This window comes from Echiichthys vipera (genome assembly GCF_963691815.1).
Source record: "Echiichthys vipera genome assembly, chromosome: 10".
NCBI lineage: Eukaryota > Metazoa > Chordata > Actinopteri > Perciformes > Trachinidae > Echiichthys > Echiichthys vipera.
In genome coordinates this window covers 16,589,879-16,601,509 of record NC_139835.1, presented here as the reverse complement: position 1 = coordinate 16,601,509, position 11,631 = coordinate 16,589,879, and the positions used below count along the sequence as shown (strand labels likewise).

Sequence of the window (11,631 nt, the reverse complement as noted above, 5' to 3'; positions counted from 1 at the left end):
TAAAGTGTTTAAAGTGGCTCATTGTTGTGTTTGTGTGTGTTTGTCTGTAAATGTGTTTGTGCTTGTTTGTCTTGCACTTTGTCTGTCTTTCCCTGCTCTTTTACATCATTTGATGCTCTATTCAAAAAGTTGACAGGCAACCCCTGTCACTCCTTCTCTTCCGAGTCCTAAGCATACTGAAAGTCCACAGCTACTAACGGTCAAAACATTAGCACTTACAACTTGCATGAAAGATATCTGCACACACACATAATAAACGTCATTTAAGTTTAATGAGGTAAAAAAAAAAAGTCTTATCTGAAAATTATGATTTTCCTTATAAACTAATCCACAGGGTGGTACTGCCTCACATGAGCAATAAGGCAAGGGGTTTATTTGTAAAGCACCTTTCAACAAAAAAGAAATTCAAAGTGCTTTACATAAAACATTAAAAGCACTGGAAATAAACACTAAGAGAAAGAAACATAAAGACTAAATGAGCAGGGTGAACCAGGTTATTCGTAGCTTGTTCTTGATCTTGTTCTTGAGAAATTGAAAATGTAACAACTATCCTGTGTTACAAACATCCCCGGTCTCCCCTATATAGGCCATCTGTTTGAGACTTTTAATAACAACCCATTTTGGGCTAACAGGTTGTGAAAAACATTTCGAGCTGTTTATTCCACATGACACATTGCTTTGTCTTTTTTGTCTTCAGCTGCAGAGCATCGGCACTAAAATGAACATTCACAACTGCAGACATTTACAGGCAAGTTGTTGGAAAAGCCCTTTATTAGTGACTTAATACCATGTGCTATTTCAGTTAACTAACTTTTGCTGACAGCGATCAGAAACCGGATCTTTCATTATTGACCTTCTTCACATTTGAGACAGCAGAATTGATAGCTGATTAAAAATACATTACAACCATTGACCTACCCTTTATAAATGAATTGCTACAATTTATAACTGATCCATTAAACATTATATGTTATTGACATATTAAAGCTATTTGTTGCAACTTAAAGAAAACATTGGAAGGTGCTTGTTCATGCGACCTGGTAGTTTTTCCTTCCTTCACAACTTTTCTCCACATCTATCCAAATGATTTCAGTTCATAATTAAAAAAAAGATAACAAGAGTGACAATATTCCATATCCAGCCCTTTTAAATGTTTTTACGTCATGTAGAATCCTAAAGGAAAAATATGCACAGTATTTATCATAATTTACTGTAACCACATGACAGTTCACTTCCCCACACTCTGATCTCACATTCTACAACTATGGAATCATTTCAGCAAATTTTTGTAATGTTTGTTATTAATATGTGAATCACAAAAGGGTTTTGGAATGAAATAAATAATCATAATAAAGAGGTTTTCTGTTCCCTCCATTCTGTCAACAGTACATGAATACAGTATGATGGGCAGAGCTTTAATGGAGATTATATGAGGTCACCAAACTATACTAATCAGAAAGTAAAGGTTTATTTGGTCTAAAGGTCTGACTGTGGGACTGTAAATGCCCACACAGTCCTGGGCAGAGGTAACCAACATTGGTATTCGCTGTAGTAATTTGCGGTAATGTGCAAATGTTTGGCACCTGATTCATACAGATTGAGATCCTCAGACACAATGAGACAGCAACAACAAACACAAAACAGCTTCTTTCAAATACAATAATTTATTAAAGCATCTTTAAATTCTGATATAAAACATTTTCTGATTTTTTTTCTTCTTCAAAACAATCAGAAATCGCAGAAATACAGTCATCGTCAATGGCAACGTCAGTCTCTGGTGTGGCCGCCGGCAGCTGACCAGATCGCCTAAGTGAGTACGATTGGAGAGTGATGGAAGACAGTGATGCGATGTGAGGTAAATACTAAGCTCATTACGTTTGGATCATACTCTTATCATGAACTACACTGTAAGTCGACTGGCATAGGCATCCTTTGTGTTCATTTACATTGGAAGAGAGTACATTTACTAGAAGATTACAACTAAAGGAGCATGTTGGGTTTTTTCAGGGCAATACCCTAAAGTTATTTTATGTCGACAAGATCTCAGAAATGGGCACAAAATAGAGAAAATCAACAGTAAGTCTGAATCTAGATTTCTGTGTCCCTGAATGCAAAAACCCAAACATTTCCAGCACGCTGTTCACCTTGCTCTGTCTGCTTATTCTCACAATCCATTGATACTTCTATTAATAAATACCGCACTCTCACATGGCCTTTGACATCACTGGGAAAAAAACCCCAGTAAAACAATCTTTAGACACAGAGGTACTGAACAAGCGATATCCTGCTTGATTCTCCAAACATTGAACATAAGTTTTATCTACATACCCTCAAGTCAGGACACAATAAAAAAGCTCAACACTTGTTATAGGAGAGAAGCGCAAACAGTTTGACTGACAATACTCAACTGCAGTGGTTATAGACGTTGCATCTCCAATGATGCAGTGGTTATTTACGTTGAATTCGATTTTTTTAATGATAGGGATATGCTTTTGTAGCACATGCACTAGTGGAAGCCATAACTACCAATGGCCGAGATACTCAGCAACCCAAAATGAATATTTCATTCCTGAAAGGCCGCATCTGCACCGGATCTTCTAGTCCAGAATAGCTGCGATAAAAACTTAAATAAGGCAAGATGAGGGAGATAATGTCCCTGGGACAGTTATATTACACATTAACCTGAGGGAATCTCCATTCGGGAGAACATTCATTACAATAGGGCGCAATACCTGTCGAAAAAACACTGACAACTCAGTCGGGTTGCCACTGCGACACATTCTTTTATCTAGCTTGGATGTATTATTAAAGAAAATATACATGTTTGGAAATTTGAAAGTCCTAATTCAGATGTTGAATTAATTTCTGTTTTGAAATGGGAAACATAGTTTTTGTATTCCTTGGACATTTAAAACAAAATCCACAAAAAGATGTGAAAAAATGGCGAGTGTGATTAATGAGAGTGAGTATTGTGTTTGGAAACTGCATGGAGGGAAACAACACTGAGGACGACTGTAAAGCCTAAGATGGTGCAGATGCTTGAAAGTTCCCACTTTTGCCACGAGCAGTAAAAGGAATATTTCTGGATGGAGTTTGTCTGCGTTGCTACATAGCCAGTCAAAAGCTCTGAAAAACAATCTCTGTTGACGCGGTTTCTTCTTTTGCCCATCTCTACGTCTTCTCTCCATGCTCGTTTGTTGTTTGTCGGGTGTATAAGCGGAGTGCATTTTCAGTCCTGTAAGTCAATCACCTGATCCAGTTGGTTCCGTAACTGGACACAGACTTCACACTGCAGCGCTTCTTCACAATCATGTTTATGTAGGCTTTCATGATCTTTGTGATCTCTCCAACCTGGGGATATACAGACGAAACACACAGTCAGCGGAGAAGAGAAGCACATTTTGACGTTCCTCTTACAAACATACACAATCTAATATTTACAGGAAAGATTTCGTACCTGTGGTGTTTCAAAGAGCATCTCTCTCTCATCCACAGTGATCTTGTAGGTGCAGGGCTGCGGAGCGCCAAAGAAAATAATGTGCTCGTATGGGAAGGTCTCCAGAGGTTTGGGCTCTCCTCTCTTGTAGACGGATACATTTTCAGCGCTCACACTCAACCAGAGATCATGAGGGAAGCCTCCTTCTTTGCACTAGAAAGACACAAACACAGGAAGTTATAAACTATAAACTAAGGATGCACTGATCAGATATGCTGGATTGGGGGGAGCCAGTGTCACAGTGGTAAAAGAATCGCCCCATGTAAAGAGGCTGAAGGTCCTCAAGGCAGTGGCCGCGGATTCGACTCCAACCTGCGGCCCTTTGCTGCATGTCTCCTCCTCTCTCTCTCACCCCATTTCCTGTCTGTCCTATATAATAAAAGGCGTGAAAACTGCCTACAAATCATTTTAAATAAAAAAGATGTGCTGGATTGGATTTAAGGCAGACACTGATGTTACTGAGGCAAAGACGCATAAACCTACCTCGACGTCAAACAGTGTGGATCCATATCCAGGCCATTCCTTGATGATGGTCATGTATTTGAGCATGGCCTGGTGCTGATCCAGACCGGTGAGGCGGGACCACTTCTCCACAACGCTCGCCCTGGTGGCAGACATCTCCTCCTTTATCCACATCTCCAACATCTGCTCCTCCTCCATGCGCTGCTTCTTCATGGAGCCCGTCTTCAACCCCCGTCTCAGGGTCCCGTCCAGGAAGCTGGTCCTCCGACGCTCCAGGGTCTGGCCCGACCCAGAGGCGCCGCCCACCTTGGTGAACTGGAGGATGCGACTGCGAAGGCGGCCCACAGGGTAGACGTTTTCCAGGCTCCAGGTGACCCTCGCTTTGTCTCCAAACAAAAACTGCAGACGTAGAGCGGCGAGGTGCTGCAGGGTCTCCTCACGGGCAGGGAAGTGGCCCCGGGTCAAACTCTCATGGGCCTGAAGGAACAGTGAGAGTTATCACTATTAGCACAAACCTATGATTGAAAAGACTGTAATTTAAGTGTAAAAGGATGAGTAAAACACACCTGCTCAAACATGAACGCAAACTCCACTCCTTCTTTAGGCATGCTCTCCACATCCAGGAAGCAGTAGAGTTTAAAATAGAGTTTCCACTGGCCTTCATCCTCAGCTTCCTCACTGCCAGCAAGTCTTGTGGGAAAGCCACACATCTGTCACTTACATATTTATACTGAACCTATGTATTCAATGTAATTTAATGCATTTATAATATTATTTAAAAAAAAAAAAAAGTAATAGAAAATAACCTGTAATCATGTGTTACATACCTTTCAAATTTAGCCAAAACATCAGCCACAAGAACCCTGCTTTCCACAGCTCTGTCTATTGTGTTGTTGTGCTCAAAAAGTGCAAACATGTTCCTGCTGTCCTCCATAGCCAGACCTCGGATTAGTTTCTCCACCACCTGGACAAAACAAAGCCAAGATAACAACACAGGATGTATCAGTACAGCTCCTCCTCTTGCCCTGTTATAAAACAAAATATCTATTAGAGTTTGTGTAAAGTAATCACTTTGGGCCTTCTTAAAAACCGGCTTACGCAGTTTTCACGAAGACTCCGACACTCACCAATGTTTTCTTATTTGTTCTTAGGTTAAAAAGAAATCTATGCACACTCTCTTATGCACATTCCAGGGCTGACATGTTTTTGCCAAAGAGATGGTTGTCATGTTTTCTTCAATTATAAAGTTGTATAACATTTTAGGATTTAAATTGCAATAATATTTTAAGCATTTAGAATAACTAATTATTTTCATTATTTTACAAAGCAATATGGTCTTTAGAATGAAATAAACATTACCCAAAGTAGGTCCGTTTTAGGACTTTTTCAGCATTCACTGGATAGTACAGCATGCACTTTCATCTTATGAGGAAATGGGATTCATCATTATAAGAGCAGAGGTATGAATAATTTTGTGGTTTAAGAACTAGTCATGAATCCGATATAGACTTTTCTTAGGACTTTTCTTAAGAACAAATTTAGGAATAAAACTTAAGAAGATATCGGTGAATGAAGCCCAATAATATGTGCAGAGGAACATTTAAAACAGCCTGTGTAGCAATGACTATGACTTACCTCTCCAGCGGTGGTGTGCGAGTTAATGGAGATCTTGCAGGAGCCTCCTCCGTGGCAGTACACTGTCGTGGTCATTTCCTGTCTGGTAAGCAGTGCAATGATTTCCTCTTGAGAGGGAACAAACTCTCTGCTCTTGGTCTTCTTTAGAGACTCACCGATGAAAATGGCGAACATTTCAATCTCTGTTCCGGGGAACAACTCCTTAATCCTGAACACACGCATAGACGCAAAGCCAGTTAAGTAGAAGTTGCAACCCATCGTAATCTGTGACCATAAGATTATTATGAATCATGGCATGTGTCCAGAAATACACTGCACCTTTTGAGGTGAAACTTGAGGTAGCGTAGGATGCCTCGGCTGGGCAGAAAGGTGCAGCACATACATGTCAGGAGATGCCAGTGGGCGCGATTGGAAGGACTGTTTGGATGGGGGACATGATTGGTTTGTTTGATCAGCTGACAGTAAACCTCATCTCTTAATGACCTCAAGTCTTGACAGGTCTGCAGGATTCCCTGGATGATTGGGACAGGGTCTGACACGGCCTCCATCTCCTGCAGTGAGTTGAAAATCTTCACCGCCTCATCCTGCAGGCTGGTATAACCCTTTTCCTTTTGCACTGGGTTAGAGATGGACAGAGAAGGTATTTAAATTCAGGCCCAACCAGTACAACTATTTTCTCTTTACATTACATTAGATGACTTCCAAATATTATGCAAAAAAGTCTATGAATTTCCTTGAAAATCAAAATTGAAATGCCTTCTCACACTGATTGTTATTGTGCAGTAAGTGTGTTGGATGCTTTTAATTTGAAGTTGACTTTAAAAAAAAGAGAGAGATCTGAGCACTTGCACAATGCAAATAGAGTACGATCACAAGTCAATAGCTTGCCAACAGCAGCTGCAGGCAACAGCACTCACAGTGGACGCTGACATCTCCGTAGGGCAGAGGTAGAAGAGGGGAGTGCAAAGGATGCTGGGTATATCTCAGGATGGGGTTCCTCCAGTATGTCTGCTCCACAGCCTCCACGTTCAAACTGCTCTCCTGGACCGAAAGAAAACTTGATCAGCGATCTTAAAGTAAAGTGCTCATGAATTATCTTTACAATTAAGTAGAGCGTTCTGAAATAGGCAGAAGCTTGTATGTGAGGTAATTAATCAATTCAGTTTAGGAAATAAAACATAGTAAAGGTTGGAAACAGCTATATGTGAGAAAAAGAGGTAAACGTAAGTGTTTTGTAGAAGGCAAAGCCAGGAAGATCACGGCACGCACTTAGTGAGTATAAGTACCTCACTTTACTACAATTTGTGTCCCTGCCCAAGGTTTGCATGACTGAAAAGAATTGTAGTTAAAATAATATTAATATGATACTGAAATGTCATGCAGAAATATATGTGAAAGTATTATTAGCACATTTAATGAGACACATAAAATTTCATAGCGACGTATTGCATGCAGACTAGCAGTTATTAGCATGACATTAGCAACTTAACTTCAGGACAATACAGGTGGCTTCTTTCTTTAATACCTTGATGTCCCTGATGAGTTGCTGCGTTGGCGTTTCAATGGGAACTTTGCTGTCTATTGCTCCCTGTATGGCATTTGTCCACCGCATGGCTTCATTCAGCATTTTGGTGTAAAGACGGTAAGAGTGTTTACGTCCATGGACGATTATATTCCAGTAACCTGAGTGTACAAGGGAGAAAGTGAAAAAAAGACAAAATGACTCCCTGGTAGAGCTTAAGATAATTTTACAAATCAGAAATATTTTCCCCAAAAAGGCTCAAACCTGATAAATTAGCAGGTAAACTATAAGAGACTAAAAGCTTGAACTGATGAGTTTTTCTCTGTTGCTCAAGATGACTGAGAATTAATGTTGACCGTGAACTGACCAGTGTCCTTGAAGACCTTCTCATCTGGCTGCACCACAGAGCAGAGACTGTTGAGGACTAGAGTTCCCAGTTTGGAGGTGCTGCGCTCTGACGACTTGTAATAGTCCAGAGAGGTAGTGGTGAGGACAAACCAGCGCTTCTTCAGCTTCAGAGACGTGCTTTTGGCTCCTGTCTTCATCTCTTTATGTAGCCAGCCTGAGGGAGCAGAAACATTATTGTTAATCCATTTTAATTTTCCCTTCTACTAAAGAAGTGCAGAATATCATCAGTCATTTATAGAGCAAACCAGATGGTATCGTACAGCACACAGTCTCAACTGACTGACCTCTGACTAAGAACTCCTGTCCGTCCATCCTGGAGTCTCCCTTGGATTTCTGCAGCAGGCCGATCCAGTGGTGCATCTCCTCGGGTGTGTCTGTGTTGCAGTGGATCACTCGGTTAGCTGTGATGATCACAAACGAGTTCGGTCTGCGGAGCAAAACACATAAACACACACATGTAGTCATACCATGCACATGCTGTTGTACCACTAACACAGTTAAAATACATAATTTAGGTTTATTATCTGCTCCTCACCTGTCGGGGTTGTCTGATGCACAAACAGAATCAATCAAGCCCACATCTAGCGTGCCCTGGACAGAGAAAAGAGAGGTCAATTTAGAATATGTTCTTAGCTGATGCCTATTTGCACACATTTTCCTTCGTGGGTTTTCTGCCACCTGGTACTCCAAGCAGTGTTCTAAGAAGCTGCATGTCTTTCCCATCTTTCTCTCACCTAATTTCCCGGCATCTCTCTTCTGTCATCTCAAAAAAATAGTTTGGAAAAAGTGGCACTACTCAAAGGTGGGGCTTGGAAGCCTGTGGTCATAAATCGCACAAAGAAGGGATAAAGGCAAATTGTCAAACGCCTTTCGGGTACAAAAATTCCCAATGTCCGAAAGATGTAGGTTTGAGGGGGTTTCAGACGCTTCAGAAGTGAACGGGTGTTTATAGTAATGTTAGTTATACTGTACATGTTTGTTTGCTTCTTTCTATGTAACGTGGCTTGCATGTTTGTCTTTCCATCATTTTCTTATCCTGTTATTTCCCCCAGCTCATTCAATTTCTAAATCTGCAAATGCCATTAACTCCACTGCAATCGTTGAACATCCATAAAAATGAACAATTATACACCAGTGTGTGTATTCTGCTTCCTCAGCTTAAAAAACTATATGACCCAAAACTTGACAATCATAATTTAGCTGATTCAGTTAAATGCTTCATCGTTACAGCTGAAAAATAGAGGCCCAGGCGGCAGAGAGGTAAAACAGCACTAACCACTGCATTCTTTGGGTTGGCCTGTTCATGGTGCATCTCCATGAGCTGCTCTGGGCTGGCGCTGTGGACCCGACTCAGCACATTGAACCAACCACTGGATGGGGTCAGAGGGAGTTCAAAAAAGTTAAAGTCAGCAAACATATAATTGAAAATTACTTCCACTGTTAACCACAAGGGGGAACTTGGTTTCCACACATCACTTTTACACACAGATGAGGACAAAAGTACAGAACAGCCACAGTTAGTTGATGATTTTTATAGAATCTGAGGATGTAATCTACCTGGCATCTTCTGGAGATTCTGCGTAGATGTGGTAGGTCCTCTCCTCTGTCACAACATTCAGTGCATTTTCCTTCTCATGATTGTCCACTATCTCCCTACAGAAAGGCCCAGAGTAGAACAGAACTCAGTTAACCATATATTGTTCTGTTTCTTTCGAGTAATTTTTCGAAAGAAGGTTTTCTTTAAACTCCCATGACTGAGAACAGGTTCTTACTTGGCTGTGCGGATATCAATGGTTCCTTTTAGCTTCTCTTCACTGTCGCTCTCAAAGTACATGAGCTTCGACTCCCGCAGAACGAACCAGCGCATCTTCCAGTTGCGCCGGGACAAGGTGGACATTCCTCCTCCTTTTTTGTAAAGCCAACCAGATTTGAGGGAGTCCTGCTTTGCCCGATACCACATGAAGGTCTCGTCCTTGAGGACACACCAGCGACGACGCCACGGGATCATCAGACCGCCTAAGAGGTGTTGTGAGTGAAAGAAATGATGTTTATTTATTATTATGTTTTGTGTGAAATCTCAGTATGATAGGAGTATTAAACACAGACACCCATACACGCATATATGCATCCTCTAGAAATAAAACAACAATAAACTACAAACAAATATATACAGTAGTAGAGGGAAATATAAGTACTGAAACAGTAGGAAAAGAAAGAAAGAAAGAAAGTCTGTTTTTTAAAACCGATGAAACAATCAGAGAAGCTGCATTCAGCTGTGCGGAAACTATCTGCATGCCTGCTGGGCAGTGATTTGGTAAAGCTCCTCACTCTTCATGTAGAGGTAGCCATGGAAGTATGGGGGCCCACTGCCGTTCAGCAGATTCACTCTCCCATTGGAAACTTCCTCATCTGTGTCCACGTAACCATCGTTGTCCTCGTCACTGTCGATGAACTGAAACACAAACACCAGCACTCAGGACGATCAATGTCCTTCATGAGACTACCTTGTCCTTCACAACACATTTATATAAATTGATATAACCTGCACATTATTCATTTTCTGACACCTACGGGAAGTTCATTTTGCAACTGCAGTACTTGAATCAGTGCCCAAAATCTGTCGGACCTTGTTGTCACTATGCTGTCAATCAACCTCGCCATAAAACTGACAGATACACCCCCCCACACACACACCCCCTCCATTCCCTTGACATTTTGCTGATCCGACAGTGTTAGGACTGAGCTCCCTGCCTGAATTGCACTATCTGGGAATAGATTCAAATGCTCATCAGCAGAGCCAAAACAAATAATTGCTACAGTGTTTCACTGTGATCCTAACATAAGCCGAGCCTTGTGATATGTTAAGAGAGGATTCAGTCTTGCACACATGTCATGCACACTTAATAATGCAATTTAGGTGCAGAGTCAGTGCGTGGGAGGAAAGCTAGGTGTGTGTCAGTGTATTTGTGAACAATGGCTTAAGTTAGAGCTGACAACGGACATGGAAAATGCAGCAATTCTATGTTGTGGTTCAAGCAGCAGTTGACAGCAATGATTCTCAGCCTGTTAGTTCTCACCGAGTCTGAGCTGCCTCTGAAGGAGTCCAGGCTGTTTTGGGTGCAGGAGGATTTTCTCAACACCTCTTCATCTGTGATATGACCATCATTGATGCTAGCACCTGAGCTCCCATGAGCCTCCTCAAACTCCTCCTGGTCGTAGTCTGACTCTGTGTCTGGCAGGTTTGAGTGGGCCGGCTCCTCGCTCACAGGCTCAAAGTCTGACCCCCTGCTGGCGCTCTGGCTCAAACGCCGTTCTCCATTAGTGACCTCGGGAGGAGGAGGAGGTCTGGCGGTTCGAGAGTCTTTCAGAGCAGGGGCATGAGTGAGTCCATTTGAGGTAACTGGGGAGAGCTTCACCAGTGCAGGAGAGGAGGCAGAGGAGGGGGTGGCTATTAGTCCTTCTGCAAAGGCAGGCGGAGGAGGGGGAATACTTCGAAATACTTCCTTGCTCAGAGGAACTGCAGCCGGTGGAGGGAAGTCAGGCAAAGGAACACACTCGTCCTCAGCGTGGAAACCCTCGTCCACCTCCTCCTCAGCCAGAGGGGCTGTAGATTCACCCGGGTCGTGGAGGTTCTCCTCACTCGAGAGGGATGGCTCTAAACCACCAAAGTCCAGGAGCTCTAGGAACTCAGTAGCCACTCTGGAAGCTTCCTTTTCCAGCCTGTAGATCTCAGCGTCTCTCATCTGCCGTAGCTCCTCATGGGAGACATCTCCGAGAAGGGACACGCCGTCTTCCTGCTGCTTCTGCAGACGCTCAATCTCCCTCTCCAGCCGCAGGATCTCCTCCATCTGACGGCTTTCCTCCTCAGAGGTGTGACTGTGGGACAAACTCTGGGAGAGCTCCTTCTGTAGATGGGACAAGGAAAGCGGAAGAGACACAGAGAGCAAATTTAAATACCACTAATTCACATCGCATAATGTGTTTTGTTATGTAAATAACAGTTTTTGAAAAGGGCTTACCTTCTGACAAACACCGTTTACCAGTGAGTTCCTATAAACAAAATAAAAAATATTTAGGAAGATAAACGTGCACAGAGTTAGATCCAAGT

The 11,631-nt window shown here is 42.2% G+C and overlaps 1 protein-coding gene across 1 annotated transcript in view; it reads right to left on the bottom strand.

Annotated features, from left to right (window-relative positions):
- Positions 1-1,683: 1,683 nt before the first annotated feature.
- myo10l3 (myosin X, like 3) overlaps positions 1,684-11,631 on the bottom strand; it is a 53,990-nt gene continuing 44,042 nt past the window's right edge. The window contains exons 23-40 of the mRNA XM_083922312.1: positions 11,543-11,573; positions 10,601-11,428; positions 9,852-9,975; positions 9,296-9,539; positions 9,081-9,176; positions 8,800-8,893; positions 8,059-8,114; positions 7,808-7,950; positions 7,483-7,677; positions 7,119-7,276; positions 6,511-6,634; positions 5,912-6,209; positions 5,594-5,801; positions 4,786-4,922; positions 4,525-4,648; positions 3,980-4,435; positions 3,458-3,649; positions 1,684-3,351 (exon numbers count right to left, since the gene is read on the bottom strand). Coding sequence (XP_083778438.1) covers positions 3,247-3,351; positions 3,458-3,649; positions 3,980-4,435; positions 4,525-4,648; positions 4,786-4,922; positions 5,594-5,801; positions 5,912-6,209; positions 6,511-6,634; positions 7,119-7,276; positions 7,483-7,677; positions 7,808-7,950; positions 8,059-8,114; positions 8,800-8,893; positions 9,081-9,176; positions 9,296-9,539; positions 9,852-9,975; positions 10,601-11,428; positions 11,543-11,573 — 3,613 coding nt within the window. The 3' untranslated portion in view covers positions 1,684-3,246. The remainder of the gene's footprint in view (positions 3,352-3,457; positions 3,650-3,979; positions 4,436-4,524; positions 4,649-4,785; positions 4,923-5,593; positions 5,802-5,911; positions 6,210-6,510; positions 6,635-7,118; positions 7,277-7,482; positions 7,678-7,807; positions 7,951-8,058; positions 8,115-8,799; positions 8,894-9,080; positions 9,177-9,295; positions 9,540-9,851; positions 9,976-10,600; positions 11,429-11,542; positions 11,574-11,631) is intronic.